Source organism: Neolamprologus multifasciatus, chromosome 8 (genome assembly GCF_963576455.1).
Source record: "Neolamprologus multifasciatus chromosome 8, fNeoMul1.2, whole genome shotgun sequence".
NCBI classification, from domain to species: Eukaryota; Metazoa; Chordata; class Actinopteri; order Cichliformes; family Cichlidae; genus Neolamprologus; species Neolamprologus multifasciatus.
Window position 1 is genome coordinate 9,717,095 of NC_140446.1, and position 23,089 is coordinate 9,740,183.

Below are 23,089 nucleotides of genomic sequence, written 5' to 3' on the forward strand. Positions count from 1 at the left end.
AATGAGCCCTTTTTATTATTTTATAATCAACCATTACTTTTATAGGGTTTTAGGTTCCATGTTAGAGTACCCTATCCCCTTCTTACCTTAAAGCAAACACTTACCAGTTCTTCGAAAAAATAGTTATATTCTGGGTTTTTTCTCTTGTCCCTTAAAAACTGCAAATTACTATTCTTTTGTTCTACTGTACTTATGGAATTTAACTAGCCTGAATTCGGCATATTTACATAATAAATGTTCTGAAATGTCATCATCAAATCATCACCAAATAACTTCATTTAACTAGATTTAGAGATTAATTCGAATTTTAACAGACAAAACAAAAAACAAACAAAAAAAACAAAAAAAACAAAGTGATGCCTTTGGGTGGGTTTTATCTACATATACAGGGAGGAGGTAGAGCCTCCTTAAAAAATCGTATTCTTTCATTACATTTCATGTGATAATAAAAAAAATTACATTTAATTATATATTTTTTAATAAATTGCCCATTTTCTATAAAATTATTATATTCATCCAAAATTTCTATAGTTTCTTTCCCCAAATAGAAACTTAGAATAGTTCCAAAATATTACATGAAAATGCTCCAGAACCTCTGAAAGTAAGAAACCATCTACACACATTGCTGGAATAGTATTTTAGTATCTTATAAAGTACGACAGTAATACTGGCTACTCCTATAAGACTATAATAGATGTTTGACTGGTTTTTAAATCAGCAGTGAGTGATGCTATTTCAGAAATGTTCCAAGACATGCCAGTACTCAAAACAATCAAATTTAGATATATATACATTACTTATGCTGTTCTAAACTTTATTTAAAACTACACCACAAGCATAGCGCTGTTTTTGTCATAAATCTTCTGGACTCTATGTTAGTGAAGCCCTGACCTCCTGTGCACTCGCTCAAGCAACATACACATACTGGAACTTCTAACTGCAAAGTATCTGCTAAAACTCCAGCTTTTCCCTGCTGTCTGCCTCCACTAGTCCTTAAACAAGAGCAAAACCATAATCAAACGTCATAATTTCTTCTCCTCCAAACGTGCTGCTTGTTTATTCCTTTGTTGGTTTGGAATTGAAATATAATTCTTACAATTACAGCTGCTGAAAACATAACAAACACATCTTCACAATGAGCCTCTTGGCCATGTCTTTTTTTCATATTTTTTCCCTATGGAGGAATCTGAGCATCTTAACCATGCAGCCAGTGGTGGAAGAGGTACCCAGGTCTTATCACAAGCAAAAGTCTTCTTTTGGATACTCACTTATGCCACAGTGGCCTCTATCGTATCCTATGCCTACTATCCTTGTTTGTCACACCAACCCTCTGTGTGTCCTCCTACTTCAATTACTGTGGCCTGTCTGGCAGCTCTATTTTTCTATACCCTTTACCCACCATCCCTCCTCTTCACATATCCAAACTCTCTCAAGCTTACCTCTATGCTTTGTCTCTAAACCACTCGGTCTGAGCTGTCCCCCTGACATACTCATTTCTAATTCTGTCCAGTGAAAACAGTAGCATCTTCCACTCCGCTACCTCCAGCTGGATCTCCTGTCTGAAATAATGTATTATTTATTTATTTAGATATCAAATTATGATCTAGTAAATTAAATAGAATGATGAGTAAAATGTCATCATATCATCAGAGACTGTTTATTAACGCCTATGCAGTTTATGATCAGGCCTGTCCAACTGCGCCACCTGCTGGTGCAAGAAAAGTATCACCGGAAGGATGACGCTATCAGTCGTGATGTCACCGAACGCTGTGTTCAAGTGCAGCTGGGAGATCGTTGCTATTTTGCAATGGTCAGGAGGGAACAGGTCGTCCAGTCGTCTGTGCTGGAAAACCATTGCATGTTAAAACAAAATGCTATTCTGTTCTTCTCGCCCTTCACAGGATAGTGGATGGTTATAATGAGTCACGCCGAACCAAGATAAATGCCAAGAAATATGAGTCAGTTGTCTCAGAAATACTACCCAAGTGGTGGAGCCAGACTAAAGTTAGAGATGATGGTTTAAAAATATATAGACATGTGGCACATTAGAATTAAAAGTGTCTCTCTCTCTCTCTCTGTTTCTTTTTTTTTTTTTTACTTAAAATGTAGAATACATTAAAAACCCCAATAAAGGCAGTAGTGGTGCAGTAAAGTCCGGTTATATTACTATATAGTCGGTGAATCACTATTGAACTACTGCGTAGTTTCAGCTTTAACACATTGGACTTACATAAACGGGTATAAACCAATGACTGTAGAAAACAGTCGTTGGTTTTCCACAGTCATTGGTATAAATGCAAATTGAATTTAATGTTACCACTAGGTGGCGCCGGTGTGCATTTACTTTGTTAAATAACGTTTCCAGAAAGTGAGAGTATTTAAATAATATCTATCCATATATGTAGGCGTAGTTTGCATGTATACAGGTGTATAAAAATATTTGGCATACAAAAAAGGTCACTGTGTGGACCGGAACTGAGGGCATTTTGAGGGAAAGTCAGGTTAAACATACTGATCGCAAAAGTAGGCAAAAATAAACGAATACTTACGGAAAATCCAACACGATTATTAAACGTATTCAGCACGGTTTTAATACTCAACTGGTTAAAAAAAGGGATAGTTTGAGTTTATTTAAGCAAAGTTTTTATTTGCAATTCTATATGTATGTTTTTCCCTTATTTGGGGTTTTGGATCAATCATAAAACAACAAAGCTTTGATAAGCTTTATATGCTTTGATAAATCCCTTTAGGTAACCCCTTAAAGAACACATTTTAGGCTGAAGCCACATGCGAGTCATTTGCTATAAATACTTTGTATTTACTGTAATGATAAATTGTGATCATAAATTGTGTTTTTGTGTGTGTGTGTGTGTGTGTGTGTGTTAACTGTTTATATGACAGGTTTTTGGTTCCGGATCATTACAAAAGTATTCATAACAGTAATATAATAAATAACTTTATTTCTATAAAATACCAAAAAACATTTATTCAGCATTAAAATGAACATCAAGTAGACAGAACATGGCTACACAGTAACTTTTAAATAACGAAAAAATGGCAAGTTGACAAAAAACGGTTATTAAAATACAAACAGACAGGGAGCAGGCAGAATTCAGTGGTGCTGACTGATTGTCTACAGTAAACATTTAGGAGTCCACCTTGAGCTTCTAAAGGAACAACTAGACTGATTTTTTATGACACATAATTTGAGAAAATGAGTGAGAATGAAAGTGATTCGCTCACTGGCAGTTTTCAGTCTTCTCTTTGGGGGGTCCCTGGGTTTAAAGTCCAACAGGAGTGCATTGTTTGATGCGTGTTTATTCATGTTCATGACAAACTGGGTCAGCAGATGTGCACTCACCCTCCAATTATGTCGTTTAAATAAAATCGGTGGTTACAATTCAAAATTTGTACCTGAAGACCACCAAAAACCAAAAAGAAAGAAAAAACACCCAGAAAAGGTTAACGTAACCTTCGCCTGTGGAATAATATTGCGTTTTATACCCCGAATTTATTGCAGCGCAAATCCTGACCAGCGTTTGTCCACACACATTCTCCTCACAGTTGACCGACGGCAGAGCCTAAATGTTTATTTCACTTTTAAAAGTGTCAGACGTCCAAGTCGGAGTCACTGTCCGTTACTGAGAGCAGAGTTTCTCCATCCGCGCGCTCTGTGCTCCCGTCTGGACTACAGCCTCCTCTGCTTAGTGCACGCGCTCTGTCGGAGCACATGTGGTGGTGCTGCAACCTATTACTGAAGAGGGGAAAAAGTAATTTTATCAACTCGGGTAAAGTAGAACACAAAACTTATAACTAAAACTGAAATTAATTTCAGCCTATGAACTAAATTAATGCCATCTCCGTCCCTGTCAAACTGGAGTCTATCCTTGCATGATGAGCAATTTGTGCCCATTCATGCATGCCTTGCTTTGCCTTCATCAACACGGTGATTGACCCGCACACTGACCCTGAAGTAAATTGTAGTGACAGAAAGGTGAAGAAAGACCGACTATGCAACTGGAAAACGAAAACCTACAAGCTGCATGGGCGTGCGCTTTTACGCATGAATGGCCTTTTTGAGCACCCTTAGCTAGAGTACTGCCCAACTGAATAGTAAGTATGAACAGTAGTCTCATCACACTGTTGTTGTGATTTGATACATAAATAAAACTGAATGAAACTGAACTGAAATGTGATATAGATACGGTAACTTGATACTAAAAAAAAATCTCCAAATGCACTCGTGCATTTATTTAAAAACAAAAACAAAAGACAGACAAACAAACCTCAGTGCACCTTCCAAGGGCACAGCCTAGTTCCAGTCAAATCTACTGACCTGTTTTTGGCTGCTGCCGCCCTGTCTCTCTGTCTGCGGTTTTTGAACCAGTTCCCTACTTGGGTCGGTGTCAGTCCGGTGGCGTGTGCCAGCTCCCGCTTCTTGCCCGGATTAGGGTACGGATCCTGCAGGTACCACTCTCTCAGCAAGCCCCTCGTGCGCTCTTTAAAGCAATGTGTCTTCTGCTCTCCGTCCCAGATGGTCCTGGGTAACGGGAACTTCTTCCTCACGCGGTACTTGTCCACGGGTCCGAGCGGCCGCCCGCGTAGCTTTTCTGCTTCCCGGTAGTGCGCTTCGAGCCACATCGCCTGCAATTTACCGTGCGAGGCGCGCGTGAAGCGGTGAGTCTCCAGGATGTGATAAAGCTCTCGGAAACTTCCCGTGTGGAAGGCTACTACAGCGCGAGCCCGCTGCACAGATTCGTGTTCAGAAATAGAGTCGCGGCCGTCCGAGGTCACCGGGAGCGACCAGAGGAAGCGGGCCAGCCGCTCGATGTCTCCTGTCTCCTCCAGGGTCTCGCACACGCTGGCGATCTGCGCAGCAGAGAAACACAGTCCCGGGAGGGCAACGGGAGCGCAAGCCCCGGAAGAGTCATCCGGGGACTGAGAGCGAGCCAGGACAGGGGACCCGTCCGCAAAGTGCGGCAGGAGGAGGCGGGAGGCTGAGAAAAAGTCGAGGGGAGACCTGAAAACCATCTGGCTCGCAGACTGAAGCCAAAAAGGAGGCGGAAAGCGTTCCGTGAACCATCTGACAGAAATCTGCTTAAATCTGATTTTTAAACTCACCTGGGAGTCAGGGAGGGACACTGACTCTGACTTCTCATTGGACACCCGGGAGCTGATGCGGGGTTGTCATGGCACCACTGTCAATCAAACACAGCTGGATGATCTCTGGCACTAGCTGTACAGATGAATTCACTTCGGTTGCATTTCTAATGTGGACAGTTCATTCTGTTTTTCCCCCGTAGATGGAGGCTGCAGTGCAAAAACAAAAACAGCATCAATTTTTTAATCTGTCAGTGTCAACAGAAGAAGAAGAATAGTCCTGTCACTGTACATGTACAACAAAATTATGGGTACGCCACACCAACTGTGCAAGAGTAAAATAAATAAACAAATAAATATAAATAGTATTCTACAGTTTTCAGTGCTTTTGCATTTCTTTGTACTATTGCAATGTGAAGGCTTTGTGTGTGCAAGCTGTGTGCCAACATAGTAAATATAACAGTTTATAAAGAAAGAGGGGAACACTGCATGGCTCTGACGGCAGAAGGCAGAAGAACTAAAAGCAAAGTCCTGGTGGTGAGTATATAGTGCACTGTAATTCTAAATTTTCATGGTGATTATGTTGAAAACTGCAATCAACACCTATCACCTCAGTCTCATAACCTCTCTCTTCCTGGCAGTAAGCTGCTTGCATCATTAATAGCAGTAATGCGTAGCGTCCTGTTGTGATTGAGAACAACATCAGAACCTGAAAGCATATGTTTCTCTAAGTGGTCTCCCTCCACTCTAATCACTTTTCTAATCATTTTCCAATATCCATGAGTTTAGAGATAAGCTGCTCCATCTCCATTCTCTTACCTTGGATTAGCATCGGATCTATGCAGCCTGCTAACATTAGTGTAATGGAGCAGTTTATTCAATCAACATTAACACATTTTAGCTGCCCTGGGCCATATGCTTTGAAGTGTGGCAACTTTTGCCCTTCTGTCTATGTTTGTGCTTGTATTCTTTAAGGTATGAGCACATGAAACTGTTTACACTGTCATACTGTGTTGATTTTCCTCCTTTTTTAGGACAGTAAAGGAAATTGCTGCAGTGGAGAACATTATATTTTAGCATGCAATGCAAGGCTAGAGTTAAGTTTGGGGTTGATCACGATGGTCAGAGTCCAGTAAACTAGTGTAAATGAGTGGAACGTCCTCTTGTATGTGCAAGCTAAAGTACTTGATCGAAACAACAAAAACTATCTTTTATATCTTTGCTGGAACCCTGTTCTGTCACACAGAAACACCCTTCAAATACCCCCATGCAGATGTGTGGGATGTAAAAAAAAAATGGTGTCACTCGGCTTAAAAGGGTTAATGCCAATTACCCAAACAGACAGATGTCCCTGCACTGTGATGTGAGGGGTTGTGTGCCAGTTTTTCACCCTGAGCGACACATATGGTTCTGGTTAATCCCTAAATCAAATCAAGTAAGCCTAAAATAATAAATAATCCCAAATATTTTATACATATTAAAGAATTTAATGCAAAACAACAAGGAAACAATAGAGGAAGGGCTGTGAAAAATATACATATGTTCAAATTTAAATTAATCCAACAAATAAACTGTATGCAAGACATTTCGACACAATGGGTTTTGATACTGATTTTACTGAGATCACCAGGGTGGTCATTCAAGCCTCGAAGTTCTCTAACAGCAGACGTTAAAGAGGACACGAAACACTAAACAGGTAATCACCAATTTAAGAAAGAAGTGCTTAAAGTTTACATTTTGAGAACATGTACGGAGCCATCTTCTGTCAGCACGGAACGTGACGTCATGTGGTTGGTTGCAGATAATAGACTTACATTAGTTTATGCTAGCTAACCAGGGACAGAACTGATTACTCTGAGGAAAATAATGACAGAAAAACTAAAAATCAGTTTAAAAGAATCATTTTTGTGCTGCAGTGAGTTTTATGTTGAGAAACCAATTGACTGTTCACAAAGTAGAGATTAATAGCAATATTTTGTAGAAATGTTAAATGAATAGAACATAAGAATAAAATACAATAAGTACAACATAAAAGAATTACAATAGCTCAACAGGGTAAGAAGTACACAAAAGAAAGGGCCTCGATTAAAAAGAAGCATAAAAAATAAAGTTAAAATACAATTAAAATACAAGACAACACAATAAAATGACCATATAAAGTATAGAGTAAAATTAAATAAAGCAAACTTTATCAGTAAAAATGGCTTCTAAATTAAATAAAAGCATGAAATAGATAGCATCCAAGTGGCTCAGAGTGCAAATAGTGTAGTGTAGTGACAGTGCAAGGTTGAAATAGCATGTTAACACAAGAGAACAGATAATAATCTGTTAGACAGATGTGCTGCTTTGTCACGCACTATTGGACAATGCATCACAGATTTCCTGCATCTGTCCTTATGGCAGTCTGCTGGAGACAGTGTCCAGGAAGTGCTGCAGTTTATCATTTCTAACCAATTTAATTAAAAATATGAACATTTCCCGACAATTTATGTGATGTTGTGCCAGGTACCATTTTTTTTATTTTTTATCTTTCTTTGTATTTTTTTCCCTATGGAACACATTTCTCCCTTAATTTTGTAACATCCAGGAAAGCCTCATTTCCTACAGTGAAAGGATGGAGACAAAATGAAAAAAATGTTTCATTCACTTTCAGCTAGTTGCACAATGAACGATCAATATGTTTTGTGATCACTTTTTTGTATGCATGTATTCAGTGAAACCATGTAGCACTGCAAAGATTATGCAAACAAAGAACCCACGGGAATCAGAAGAAGAGGAGAAAAAACAAAAGAGAGAACTAGACAAGGAGAAAGTTCAGTAAGCTTTTAAGATCTTAGACTGCTTGGGCCTCCATTTTTCTTTTGCCCTGTAGATACCTGCTCTGGACAGCTGAGGATAAGCAGCGTCAACAAAAGTAATGGTGTTTCCACAGTGGTAGACATAAAATCCTGGTTGGAAAAAAAACAAAGCCAATGTGGTGGTTCATTAAACCTACTTCTATCTGAAGGCCACCAGATGGCGATAGGTGTGGTTGCAAAAAGATATCTGGTCCTATAGAAGTCTTTGGGAATACGGCTTTCTTTCTTGACCTTTCCTGCTGAGTTCAAGGACTAAGTCGCTCATGTTGGGTCATTTTGAAAAAAAAAAAGTTTCACAAATGAGGAAGAGCCATGCTATGTTCTGCTCACTCATTGGTGAAGTACTTTTCAAGTCATTACCCAATGAGCAAGTGGTTTTACTATCAGAACCACCCCTCCTTGTCACATTGGCACATCTTGACGCTTTGCTACAGGACTTCACAAGCCGAGTGACAGCACCCTAGCTATCTTAGTCTTTTATATCGTTTTTGGTGGCATCCAACGTGGCATCCTTATCAGCCTTCAAGGCAGGTAAAGGTGCATATCTATGGCCTTTATGCAGCTGCAGGTATAGAATGGAAATGTGTAACATCACAGACAGATTGTCTCTAACCACTCTCCAGCACATTCCTGCAAAATGTAGTAAAAGGTTTTACCAGAGGGGCATCAAACATAAGGTTCAGGGACCAGCAAAGACTTCAATTCAGCCTACTGGACATCTTCTGGAAACTGTAAAGAAAGGGAAACGTTTTGGACTTTTAAATGCATTTTCATGTATTTTACAGCTTGTCCTACTGACAAGACCTCTCCCACAGCCAATCGTACTGCACCAAAGTAATGCAATAACAGATAAAGAATTAAATGATGGAAAAGTTGCTGTTTTTTCACTACAATTGATTTTTTTTTCACAAAATGCCCACAGTAAAATAAATAAATAAAACACAACATTTTCTGTTATAATTACAGGACTGATCGGGCAATGGGCTACTAAAAGTTTTTGTGTAATTTTGAACAATAATATTTTACAATTAAAGCCCAAAGAATAGTGCTGACAGATTTATTTCATTAACTACAGCAGCATTTCTTTATCATGTGAAGAAAACTGAGACGTAATGCTGAAATCGAACTTCTTTTTTCTTATACTGATATTCCAGAGATTCAATGTGCAGTTAAACAACTTTACACAGACAGAAACAGGAGTTTCTCTGGTTTAACACAGTCTGCAGCTCCAGATAACATTGGTCATGGTCAGCAGTGATGAGGTGCTTAAGAGTTATGAGACCACGATCATTCAAATATAGGTGAATACGAGCTCCAGTTACATGAAACACCACATGATTTTTCGGCCAACCTCCACTTAGGTTAGACACAGAAGGGCTAAAACAAAAATTTGCATTTAATCCAAACAGTGTTAGGGAATGTAACTCCATGCAATTTAAATGGAACAAGATTCTCCTCTAAAGCATCATTACTGTTATTCAAACATGCCGGTGCTCCAGTCAGATTTCCCCACCTGTATTTCACGACACCTCAAGGTGAAGATTCCCAAAATTAACGAGTAAAATAAACATAAGTTATCAAACTGGCAAAAGAAGCAGAAATGGCAGACAGGAAGGGATGGCTAATTAGGGATTTAATAAAATAAACTTAGGTATTATTACATTTAAATGATAATGATATTTACACACACACTCACAGTCATTTCAAAGCACTGAATAAATACATAATTCCCGTTTAGTTTCTGGCCCTCTTTAAGGCTATTTTCTATTCTTCAGTTACACACATGTATTGCAGAGAATGTCTTGCAATCATTATTGCAAGACATTCATAATCATTTAACTATTTTTGTGGTGATAACATCAGCTTGTCAATTATTGCCTAATTTCTAAATGCACAGTTTAAGACACAATGAAAGTGGTGTAAAAGTTTTGGCCAAGAAAGCTGTCAGTTCTGTTTACTCGTCTTCACAGACACGCACTCATCATGTGGACTCACTCATTCTGCTCGACTCGAGCTCGAGTCTGTGGATGCTTTTGTTTGCAGACCGTTTTATCTGTGTTGTAACAGCAGAACAATGGACTCACACAACAGGCTTTGAGCGACAGTCACGACCAGAGCTCCTCCAAGTTGAAAAAACATTCTTCTGTGGAAGCAGGAAGGACATGCCAAACATACTTGAGGAAAGATACTCAAAGTGTATGTGTGCATGTATGATGAGGAAGGAAGTGTGTTATAACGGAGACAATCATATTAATTCAGCTGCACCTCCACCAAGCTGCAGGGTAATTATCAGGGGTGGGGGGAGGAGGAGGGAAAGCAGAGGTGGCTAAAACCGGGTAGGTGACACTTCCAGGGTGGCTGGAGAAACACTATGAGGAGACAAAGTGAATCTCCTTTGCATCTCCTTATCCCCTCCTAAACAAAAGCCGTGCTCCTAATTAACCTCTCCACTGACCTCTTAAGCCTCAAAACTCTAACCCCCTCACCCGTGGCCATACAGGCCCCAAACTCCCAACAAAGCCTCCTCCTTATTAAGCCACTAATCACTTCCCGAGTCTTTGTCGTGCTTTTGTGCCATTACAGGTTTCCAGGAGAATCTGGAGCACAATTGTACACAAAAAAACGAGGGTAAATTGTTGCACAGCGAGACTGTGCAGCGAGACTGTGCAACAATTTACAAACTGTTATAAACTTATAAACTGTTGAATAAGTGATCAGAAAAAGAAATAGCAATAATTATAGTGATGAGTCTTTAATTTAAAAGAATATTTGAACATTTTTGGTAAGTGCATTTTCATTACACTTTTTTAGGTCACGTTACATGAAGAGAAATTAACAGAGCCTGTAACAAATGAAACATTAGCAAAAACTTAATATGCAATATGATTTTTCACCATTAATCTTCATCATCATCATCAACATCAGCCATGTCTTTGTCTGTGATTTCAACAACTTGACAGTCCATTGACTTTCATCAACTTTTTCTGACATTTTCTAACCAAAAGCCAAAAATATTTGCCAGATAATTCCAACAAGGGTTGTTTTTAATGTGATATTAAAGAGCCAGCTCTCAACATCAGTGGTACTGCAAAGTATTTTTACTAGTGTGCATAACAACGAGACAAGCCGGCACATGTCTGAGAGTGAGAGCCCCCTTGTCAGCCTCTCATGAAGTTTTAGTATCTAAATGGGGAGTTTTTAGGTACTAAACAACCTCCAACAAAGCACAGTACTATGAAAAATATGCAAGAAAACTATTCCTGCTACAGGTGGAAACAATTAACCTAATTCACCTTTAAACTAAAGTGTTAAAATATAAAGGGGAAAAATACCTACCTAGGCTACGTTTGCAGCTTTATACAATAAATGTGCATAAATAGGTAGTCTGTCATCAAAAACAGTAGGCTATTGGAACAGGATGGAAAATGTACTTTGTTTTGTTTGTGTGAATAAATACATGCACCACTCACCAATAAAGCACAGTTAATTTTTCTATACAGTCAGAAATATTATTGTAAATTTCCATGAAATATACAGGGTGGGCCATTTAACTCAAGAAAGAATAAAGTTACGTTGAAACCAAGCACACCATTGTTTTTCTTGTGACATTACCAATAAGTTTGATGTGTCACATGGCCCTCTTCCTATTGAAAAAACAAAAGCTGTATCCAAGATGGCCGACTTCTAAATGGCCACCATGGCCACCACCCATCTTGAGGAGTTTGCCCCCTCACATATACTAATGTGCCACAAACAGGACTTTCATTTTACCAACCATTCCCATTTTATTACAGTGTATCCATATAAATGGCCCACCCTGTATTTTACAATTCCAACATCACACATAGCACCAAGAGCTTCACACAGCATAAAACCTTCATATATTGCTTTTTTAATTTGTGTAACAATAATCATTTTTTGTTTGTTAGCATTTCTTGTCTATATGTATTAAAGAGCTTGTCTGTTCTTTTGTAGTAATACCAGAGCATTATATTAAAGACCCTAGTAATTAATCATTTCCATACACTTTTCTTTTTATCTTTCTTTTAATCAGCTAAATGTAAAGAAATAATAAATAAATATTAATAATAAAAAAAACCTAACAGGTTGGTGGCATTCCCCATCATCATCACACAAATATGAGTGTAGGGGAAGAAAAGCTTCCTGCACATTTGGGCGTATTGTGTTACACATTGTTGTGTGTCTGTGTGTGGTCGCCATTTGACCACAAATTAACTTCTGTCACACAAAGCTGAGGAGGAAAGGTACTTAAGTAACTGTACCTGAGCTACTAATCCCATCACCTGATTGGATGGTAACCCAATCCCAGTGTTGTAATTGGTGAGGCATTAGTCCAACTACACTAAGGTCCATAAATATTTAGACAGAGACAAATTTATTCCAATTTTGGTTCTGTACATTACCACAATGAATTTTAAATGAAGTGCAGACTTTCAACTTTAATTCAATGGGCTGAAGGAAAATATTGTATATAAATGTGAGGAACTAAAACATTTTTAAACACAATCTCTTTATTTCAGGGGCTCAAAAGTAATTGGACAAATTAAATAAATCAAAATAAAATGTCTAATACTTGGTTGAAAACCTTTTGCTGACAATGACAGCCTGAAGTCTTGAACTCATGGACATCACCACATGCTGGGTTTCTGCCAGGTCTTTACTACGGCAGCTTTCAGTTGCTGCTTGTTTGTGGGCCTTTCTGTCTGAAGTTTAGTCTTCAACAAGTGAAATGCATGCTCAACTGCGTTAAGATCAGGTGACTGACTTGGCCATTCAAGAATATTCCACTTCTTTGCTTTAATAGACTCCCGGGTTTCCTTGACTGTATGTTTTGGGCCTTCCCATATGGAAAAGAAATAGTAAAAACTTATATGACTTAACTCATGAAAGTGGCCACTTTCATGAGTAAATCATATAAGGCTTACATGATTTACTCATGAAAGTGGCCACTTTCTCATTACTTTCATATATTGTTTTAGTAAGTATCCAAAACATACAAGTTTAATTATATAATTTTTCAAGGGATCTTATATCTGCTTTTACTCTTGTATGCTTTTCATACAAGTTTCACACAAGACAGATACAAACTTTAGATTTATATATATCTTTTCCATATGGGTTTGTCCATCTGTATTATAAATACCAATCAGTCTGACTGCATGTAGCTGGATTTGAGCAGACAGCATGTCTCTGAAGACCTCAGAATTCATCGTCCTGCTTCTGTCCTGTCTGTCCATCATCAATAAACACTAGTGTCCCAGTGCCACTGGCAGCCATGCACACCCAAGCCATCACACTGCCTCTGCTGTGTTTTACAGATAATGATGTGATGTGCTATACTTTGGAGCCGTTCCCCACCTTCTCTGTACCTTTTTCTTGCCATCATTCTGACAGAGGTTGATCTTGGTTTCATCTGCCCAAAAGAATGTTTTTCCAGAACTGCGCTGGCTTTTTTAGATGTTTTTTTTTTTTTTTTAGCAAAGTCCAAACTAGCTTTTCTATGAGTGGCTTGCACCTTGCAGTGGACCCTCTGTATTTACTTTCATGAAGTCTTTTCTTCATGGAAGATTCGATATTGATGCGCCTCACTAACCAGTCTTTTTGTGTTGCTGACTTCATCAGTACTTTCTTTCTTACTCAGGATGTACCAAACTGTAGATTTCCCCACTCCTAATATTGTTGCAGTTTCTCAGATGCATTTTTTCTGTTTTTTGCAGGTTAAGGTTGGCTTGTATCACCTGCATGGAGAGCTCCTTTGACTCCATGTTGCAAAATCTTCTAAATGCAATCAAAACACCTCAAATCAACTCCAGGCCTTTTATCTGCTTAGTTGATAATGACATGACAAAGGAATTGCCCACACCTGCCCATGAAATAGCCTTTGAGTCAATTGTCCAATTACTTACTGTGATTAATGTTTAAGGAGCTGAAACTCCTAAACCCTTCATCCAATTTGAATGCAGATACCCTCAAATGAAAGCTGATATTCTACACATTATGTCCATGTAGATTATATATATATTATATAACTATAATTGGAATAGGTTTCGGTAAACAGGCAAGCAAAACAAAACTTGTGTGACACACACAGATGCTCGCAAATACGCACTGAACTGTGACAGATCGTGTGACAGACTTTAAAACACAAACACCTCACTTATAGATGAATAAACAAAATAATCAGATAATTTAACTAACAATGCTTGCTAGGATGCTTTAGGACAGCTGGTCCAGATGTAAAGCCAATAATTACATCATTATCCTGTGTTATGTTAGTGTCATCTCACCACTGGCAGTGCTTTTAATTAATAGCTTGAACGAGATAAACACAGCAGCGACCTGACAAACAAACACTAGCGGCCAAAAATACAAACAGCTGGCTCTTAGGCTTCTCAAGGCAGAGACACACGGTACACGTGCAGATGTAGTGACACACACGGATAGCCCACACAGAGCTAATGCATTAACACCCTCCAGCTAGACATATTCATGCAAAGTCAGCAGGAGAGGGAAATGAAACCATATGTCAAAGGAAACGAAATGAGGAGAATGAGTTACATTAAGATTTTTCCTTCATCTGGAGATTTTTTTTTTCCTGCAGAAAGTTTTTGTGTAACTAGGAGAAAGTTAATCTGCCTGCAGCACTTTTAGTAAATCTGGCACAGAAAGGGAAGGAGTATATCACTCAATGTTTTATACATTTAAAGATGACTTATTGACAGGCTTATGCCAACCTGTGGTCACACAGGCCTAAGATTATTTATTGATCAGTCTTCGAATGAATGAATGTAATTATTTTGTGTCTTGAATAAAACAACTACGGAAGCGTAGAGCTGCCACCCAGGCAAAAGAAAAATACAAGTGTATCACGTTATAACGTGAAAAGTTTATTGTTCTAACAAGATACTTTTCCTGTTTGTACAATATACTATCATGTTTGTACAATATACTTTTCACGTTTGAACAACATAATATCACGTTATTACAATATACATAATTATCACGTTCGTACAATATATTTATATTGTACGAACGTGATAATTATATTGTACGAACGTGATAATTATATTGTACGAACGTGATAATTATATTGTACGAACGTGATATTTATGTATATTGTAATAACGTGATATTATGTTGTTCAAACGTGAAAAGTATATTGTACAAACGTGATAGTATATTGTACAAACAGGAAAAGTATCTTGTTAGAACAATAAACTTTTCACGTTATAACGTGATACACTTGTATTTTTCTTTTGCCTGGGTGGCAGCTCTACGCTTCCGTAAACAACAATGCTAACCCACAAGCAATTAAACTGTTTGAGCAACTGAAATGTCTGAGTGGGATCATTTATGATCCCATTATACTGTATTTTATGCATAGTAATGCTTTAATACCCTATCCTTGTACCTGCAGTTGTGCTCAAAAGTTTACATACACTAAGCGTGAGCATGAATATAATTTCTCTTAAGGACTTCTTTGAACTGCTTTTTTTCAGGGTGAAATGATTGTACAACATGTATCTTTAATAAAAACAAGAATTAGATGCAGGAGTTTTAAATCCACAGAAGGTTGACATACATATTTCACATAAAGTTGCATAAACAACTAGCATAAAACAGGCCTGAATCTTTGACAGTAATGCACGGCTTTTTGCCTTTTGATTGCGGCTGACCTGAGGTATGTGTTTCCGAATCTGGCAATAAAGAGGAAAATGCAGTCGGACTATTAGCTGGGTGATAGGAATAAATGTTGTAGGAGTTAGAGGAAGCTAAAGCCTGATGAAACAGAATGAGTGAAAGGTGGAGGGGAGGGGTTACTCAGAAATATGGAGGTAAAGGGAGGGAGGCAACAGTCTGGTGTGGTTGGGGGTAATCTGGTCTAATCTGGTGGATGTTAACGTATCTGAGCAGCAAGAGCCAGATTATCCCTCTAACAATGGCCACGCGCTCATCTGCTAAATTACTTCACTCAAAATCATATGCTGAGACACACAAACACACACACACACACACAGGTTCAGGGAGCTGTGCGTAAATGATGTTGCACAGTATGTGCAAATTGGTCTTATTTGGGCTCTCATTGGGTACTGAATCACCAGGCCACCATTACTCTCGCTCAAGGTTACCGCCTCAAGCAGAAAACCCTTTACAATTAATAGACAAGAGTGGGTGGAAGGAGAACTCAAATGAAAGCACCAGGAGTGGGTGAAAAGGGAAAAAAATAAGTAAAAGAAAGGGAGACCTAAGAGTGCAGAGTTCTAAGGAATACCACTAGCATCTCCCTCTCTGCTAAGAAAACAATTCATCTGTTGGTTTTTCCATCTGGCACAAGTTGTTCTGAGTGTCAGGGTCAACCAGGTCAGGTGATCTTGAACTGAAAAGCGCACAACAACCACTAGCATCACTGCAGAGGAAGACATAAACACGGTGCTTGGATAGCTGCAGAAATATATGATATAAATACTGTGACACAAGTCAGTTGCTTATATATACACCCTGTATATTGAGTTTCTAAAGCAGCTTCGACTTTGTAACAGCTACAGGTCAAAGGCCGTGCATCCAGAAGCTCTGATGTTTTCACAGAAGTATCAGCTTATTAATAGAACAGATAGAAAATAGAGAATAAGAACATAGCAGAATGAAAGAATAGAACCTATGACCAAAATCAGGAAACTAATATGTTTAGACTTCATATGAAAGGTGGGTGTATCTTTAGCATCTGAAAAGTGAAGCCAAGCAGGGTGTGACTCCTTTGGGTGCAGAAATATAAAGGCTATATGAAAGTCTACAAACATCACATTCATTTAGTAAATTATAGATTCCATTAGAGTAAAATAGAAAAGCTGAAGATAGCTCGGGCCCCGCCAGGTGGGGGGTGGTCCCAGAGGAAGAAGCAGAGTCGTCCAGTCCAGTGGAAGGCGGATGGCCACGGCGGGGGGCCTGGGCCAGCACCACCTAATCATCCAGAGGAACATTTGCTGGTTTAAGTCTGTCAATGGAAACAACCTCCTGCCGACCCCCAAAGTCCAAAAGGAAATGCTTTCGGCCCGGTTGAATAACCCTAAATGGGCCGTCATACAGTGGACGCAGGGGAGGCCTATGAGCGTCATGCCTGATGAAAACAAACTGCGAAGAGTCCAACGACCTCGGAACAAAGGTGTCGGGCAGACAATGGTGCACTGGGCCAGGAACAGAAAATGACTCTTGGGGGACGGAGAGAAAGCACAGAGGGACCGAAGAACGGGAGCGGGCTCTTGGGCAAGAATTCCCCGGGGACCTGGAGGGGCTGGCCGAGAACAAGTTCAGCCGGGGAAACCACAAGGTCTTCGTTAACTGTGCAGCGCAAGCCCAGTAAAACCCACGAAAGGCGGTCAACCCAGTTACCATCCGTTAGAGAATTACGGAGCGCGGCCTTAACCGACCGGTGGAAACGCTCGCACATCCCGTTGGCCTGCGTGTGGTACGCAGTGGTTCGATGGACCTTGACCCCCAGGCCATCAGCCACAGCAGACCAAAGCCCTGAAACGAACTGGGGGCTCCTGTCTGAGGTTATGTCGGAGGGGGGACCGAAACGTGAAACCCAGGTTGACAAAAATGCCCTGGCTACCGCTGCTGCTGTAGTGGACACCAGAGGCACTGCCTCGGGCCAGCGGGTTGTGCGGTCCACTACAGTCAAAACGTGCGTGAAACCTTGTGACTGCGGCAGAGGACCAACCAGAACCACATGGATATGATCAAAACGCCTCCCTGGAACGTGGAAGGATTCGAGGGGCGCCTGCGTGTGCCTATGGATCTTAGCGTTGGCATGGGATGCACGCCACTGCCCAGTCTTTCACTGATTTACGAAGGCCCGGCCAAACGAACTAAGAGCTGACCAGCTTGACCGAGGCCCGGATGCCTGGATGAGAGAGGGCGTGTACTGAGTCGAAAATGCGACGACGCCACAAAAGGGGAACTACAAGACGTGGACGGCCGGAGGAAACATCGCAAGGCAGGCTAGGCCTGCCGTTCCACTCTGGTCTGTCCTCTAGTACAAGGCCCGTTTGCACAGACCGAAGGGCAAGGATGTCCGGGTCGGCACGCTGGTCAGCGGCCATAGCGTCAAAGTCTGTGCCAACATAAGTGCGCGGGACAGACAGTGAACCATCAGTCAATCTTCTGTAAACTCAGAAATGGCTGCCAACTGGCGCTGCTGGCGCGCGCGTGCATAATTTAACATATTTTACAGAAAAAGAGACAAATCATATTATCAGTGTTTTAAGACATGTAAAAAACTAATTTCTCCATTTCACAATTTAACTGTACTTTTTTTTTAAGGCATAGGCCACGTTATGTAGTGGGTGTTGTGTAGAAAGCACAAAAAAAGCAAAGAAATAGGTTTTATAATTGTTACACCTCTAAATGAACCAGAAGTTACACACTACTTGAAATTACTTACAGTATAATTACTTCCTATTTCCTATAAAAACAAATTGTTACTCAGTATTCTCAAATTAAAAACCAGCGCCATTTAGCTACTGTGGCTGACTACGGGTCAGGACATTATAGTCTCACTTTATTTAAAATGTAAAATCACCAAATTCAAACACTCACCTCAAACAGAACCACAAATGATTATCTTATATTGTTATCTTGTCCAGTGCAAAAACAGTATTTTTACAGACAAAAATAAATCTTTTTATTGGTACCATCAACTTGTTCTGCTCTGAATGACCTTCTACTTTTGATAATTTAAGTATAATTTTGAATGCGATGGTTATTTTTAGATTATTAGGACCGCTGCCTAAACATAAAGAAAACTGTTCACAGTAAAGTTGTCATTGGTAAAAATTTTTAGAGAAATTATTATGTGTGAACCAATGAGGTGGAATAAATTTGTCATCTGTAGTGTCACGCTACTAGCATAGACCTCCCCCCCCCACCTCCCCCCCAAAAAACAAAAACAAAACAGAGAGCAGAGAAAAAAAAGAGAGAGAGAGAAGAATTTGTATTTCTGAGAAAACAAATTAAAGTGAAAGAGATTAACATTGAACCGAACAGGGCTCCACAAACACAATGTTAACAGGTCAGTGTCTGTCTATTGTTTTGTCCTATCAGGCTTAAAGTGGATTCACCGGGTGAATCAGTGAGAGAGCGCGTGCTGTACCCCACATCACCAAATTAAATTTACCCCTTTTACCCCTCCCAAAACACACATACGCACCGACTTCATAATGTATTTGGATCACTAATTCACAAACGCACACATGTTCTGCAATCCCATAATCCCACTCCAGATTGGGAACACCTTTAAGATACAATGTGATTATGATTAGGGATTATGATCAAATTATGACAGAGTGACAGATTAGACAGGGTAGTGTGCGTGTGTCGGGGAGGTGTGGTGCTGTCAAGGCGGACATTTTTGATAAAGCGTGTGCTATTACGCGTCTTATGTTCTATCACATAGATACTGTTAGATTGTAGATGCTCATAATAAACATGGCCAGGATTTTAAATACTGAGGTCGGCCTATGTGAAAGTAATCCCTGTGAGCCCAAAGCTCATGCTTTAGCCTGCTCTGAGTGCTCAGTCTGACAATGCTTTGTAGTCTCTGAGCCACAGACTGAACTGTTGAAGGAAAATGGAGAGAACCCATGCCGACATGGGGTGAACAAACAAACTCCACACAGAAAAAGCCTGGACAAACCCAGAACCTTCTTGCTGTGAGACAATAGTGCCTACTTTTACCCGTATAACTAAAGTAGTAGTGTCTGTACTTGATAGACGTCAGAGGTCAAATTTCACAACAGCAGCATGGAGCTACCAGTAATTTAGCATCTTGCCTAAAGACTTAAGCTTCATGTTGAGTTATGGACGTGTACTGCAAAACAAAACTAATGGGTTAGCGAGGTATGTCGAGCCAAAAGTTAGAGTTCTCTGTGTCGTGAAGGTGGCTCTCTTTTTACCTGACTACATCTCTGCAGTAATTCATCCTGAACGTGCTCAGAGTTTCAGTTTAAAATTGACGGGAAGCGCCGCATATTCACAAAGTCCTTTCCTGACACCCAAAGTCGGATTTTGAGTCACTCCTGAAGGAATGTGTTTTGAGTAAAGTCGTGTCCTAATGATACAAGTGAAGGAAGCTGTGCAGTTAAAAAAATGTAATTAGGCTACGGGACAAATTCGGAGCTAACTACACTGTTTTACCCTTTAAATGAATCAAGTGTAAAGTTTCAGAGCTGTAATGTGCAGCTTCAATAAACAACAGCACTAATGGTGAAAATAAGAATATACATTTCTAAATTACAGATTTCTGCAGCACTGCGCTCTTGCCCTATAAAGAGCACCAGTGCTGCCCTTTGCCAAGATATCAGACTTAGAGATGCAAATCAGCATCTCTATCACCTGTTCCTCTAAAAACGTCTCACTGTGATCCATTTTCAGCAGAAGTCGAGTCAAACACTACCTTTTCCAAGCACGGAAGCAGAAGTCTTGGTACAAAAGGTAAAGTTAATAACCAACCATCCTGATACCTATTATCAGGGTTTGTTGAGCCAGCAATTGCAAAGAAAACCTGGCTATGGCTCACTTGCTTTGTAGTACCAACCCTACTGAAAGAAACTGAATCTGAAGGAAATGTGACGCCAAACAAGCTTTGATGTTTGAAAACAGGCAACAGGTTTCTTAATGCCTGAGTCGCGTCTGTTTATAAAGTGAAAGTGTGCTGCAAACATCAACAGATTACACATATACCGACAGTCTGCACAAGGCCACACACAAGTACACAGCATTAAAAAACATCATTCTCACTTCCAGCTGGTTAAAAATCCATCAAACAGCATTACATCTTTCAAATCCTGGATTCTCTCCATTGGCTTTGTATGCCTTATACAACTGAGTTTTAGAATTTGCTGCTTGGTTTTAAAGCACATTAAAGACACGTCCCAAGCTAGGACTAAGACTGACTTCATATGAGCCAGTTCAGGAGGGAAAGAAAAAGAACGCATACATTTAAAGAAAGCTCTTAAAACATGTGGTTATCCCGAAGTAGGCCTTGATCAAATCAGGGAAGATGCACAGGAAAGAAGGCGAGACACCGACTAGGGAGAAAAATAACTCAGGAGAATTTTCACTTCAGACCCAGCCACAGACTCGGACAAAACCTGGTTAATCCCAAGGACCAAACTCCCAAACACAAGCTAAAGTGCTCAGACTTCTACACTGGAGAAACCAAAAGCCAAACAGCTACTCCACAAATGCACGGCACAACGTAGAAGAGCCACCTCGACAAGACGAGGCTCGTCTGTACATCAGCATCTAAAGGACAAAGGTCACTCTTACGAGGATGCCAATGTTCACGTTTTGGACAGAGAAGACAGAGGGTTTGAAAGAGGAGTGAAAGAAGTGAAAGTGAAAGAAATGATCATCTTTGAACAGCGGGGGGTGGCTTATGACACTGTTTGCTACCTAACAATGCAGTTTTAAGATCCTGTCCCAGGCGCCTCAACCCCCATTCACATCTTGTGTCAGGTGATCTCAATGGGTCACATAATAGGGTGAAGCCATTGCATCACCCGAAACCTCTGCTGATAAGGACCCATGCCTTTTATCACACCTTGGCTGATGTGGTGAGTCACATGATCAATAGTGGGTCAACAACCCTCTAAAGGGACAATTCCCACTTGGCTTAAATACCTGGGATTCTCCACCGTTTGGTACTGAAGAAGCTTTTTGGATGAGAGGTGAAACATCTTCAAGAAACTTAAAGACATTCAGTTGCTTTCTTTCCAAGTTCCTTAGAATTATCATAGGTGGTACGATGATGCTCCCACAGTCCAAGGACATAGATATTTGGTTAATTGGAGCTTCTTAATTGGTTGTAGTTGTGAATGGTTTTCTGTCTCTCTGCATTAGCCTTGAAAGTCTGGGACCTATCCAGTGCTGCAAAGTAATGATGCTTTGTGCGCTCTCTGTGCAGCTGTATGTGTCTAATGTGACAATAGCACCTTAGAGCTCTGAAACTTTAAACTGCATGCATTTAAACATTAAAGATTACCCATAGCCTAATAAAGGAGAGGTGGAAAACACTTCAGTTTGTCACCAGATCAAAGCATAGTAGATAGTTATTGTTGGTGATAAATAGGTTACAAATGCAACAGATCAGTTGTCTAATGTTTGTTCTAGCAGCTGCAAATCCAGAAGTGGAAAAGAGACAAGACAAGATTAGGACTGAGTATACAAACATTTATACTGAAGACATACAAATTCCATCGGCAATGACGCAGTTTGCTCTGTTCTAACTTTTCCGTGGCGTTATAAAAAGGTTGTATAATCTACAGTATGCACAGTCGTGGTCAGAGGTTTACATACACTCATCATGGGCATGCATGTCATAGCAATTTTAACAATTTCTTTGAACTGCTCTTTTCCCGAGGATTGCACATCTTTAATGACTTTAAAAACAAGAACTGAGTGCACAAGTCGAGATTTTCTCTAATCCACACATGGTCTAAAATATCCCCACGGGCTCAAATATATACATGCGCTCACCTTTTTAGTATGACTACAACTGGTAGTTTCTTTTTGCCAGCATAAAAAAAGATCAGTTGGACAGTGCTCATTAGAATGACCAACTCTCAGAACAATTCAAAAGTCCAAAGGAGCTCAGTGAAGATCTAAAGAGAACTGTGACATATTGGGAAGGTCACTTTAACAAGGTGTGGATGAAAACCCAAACTGTCATGGTTGGGTTGTACAGGTACAGTGAGGCTCAAATTTGCAAAAAAATTGGAAACTGCAGAAACACCAGTGTCACCATCCACGGTGAAGTGAGTGTTACATCATCATGGACTGAGTGGGTGCCAATCTGCTTCAAAATCAGCACCCTCAACCTCGACTGAAATTTGGAGCTGTCCTCATGACAAAGCAAATGCCTTCTGGAGAAAAGTTTCACAATTTGATGTAATAAAGATTGAGCTATTTGTCCACAGTGATAGAAAGCATGTTTGGAGGATAAAGTGAGGCGTTCAGACCTCTGCTTTCCTGATTGTGGTACTGTTACATTGCAAAGTGGATGGAATGATTGAGGACTACCTTCAACCAAAATATGTCTAGTTGAAGTGCAG

At 39.9% G+C, this 23,089-nt stretch overlaps 1 protein-coding gene across 1 annotated transcript; it reads right to left on the reverse strand.

Moving 5' to 3' along the window:
• Positions 1-338: 338 nt before the first annotated feature.
• Positions 339-23,027, reverse strand: six3b (SIX homeobox 3b). Its single transcript, XM_085169684.1, has 3 exons — positions 15,257-23,027; positions 4,337-14,782; positions 339-3,754 (listed from the first exon to the last, which is right to left on the reverse strand). The coding sequence occupies exons 2-3, from the start codon at positions 5,029-5,031 to the stop codon at positions 3,610-3,612; spliced, it is 840 nt and encodes a 279-aa protein (XP_085025810.1). The 5' UTR covers positions 5,032-14,782; positions 15,257-23,027; the 3' UTR covers positions 339-3,609.
• Between the last annotated feature and the right edge of the window lie 62 nt (positions 23,028-23,089).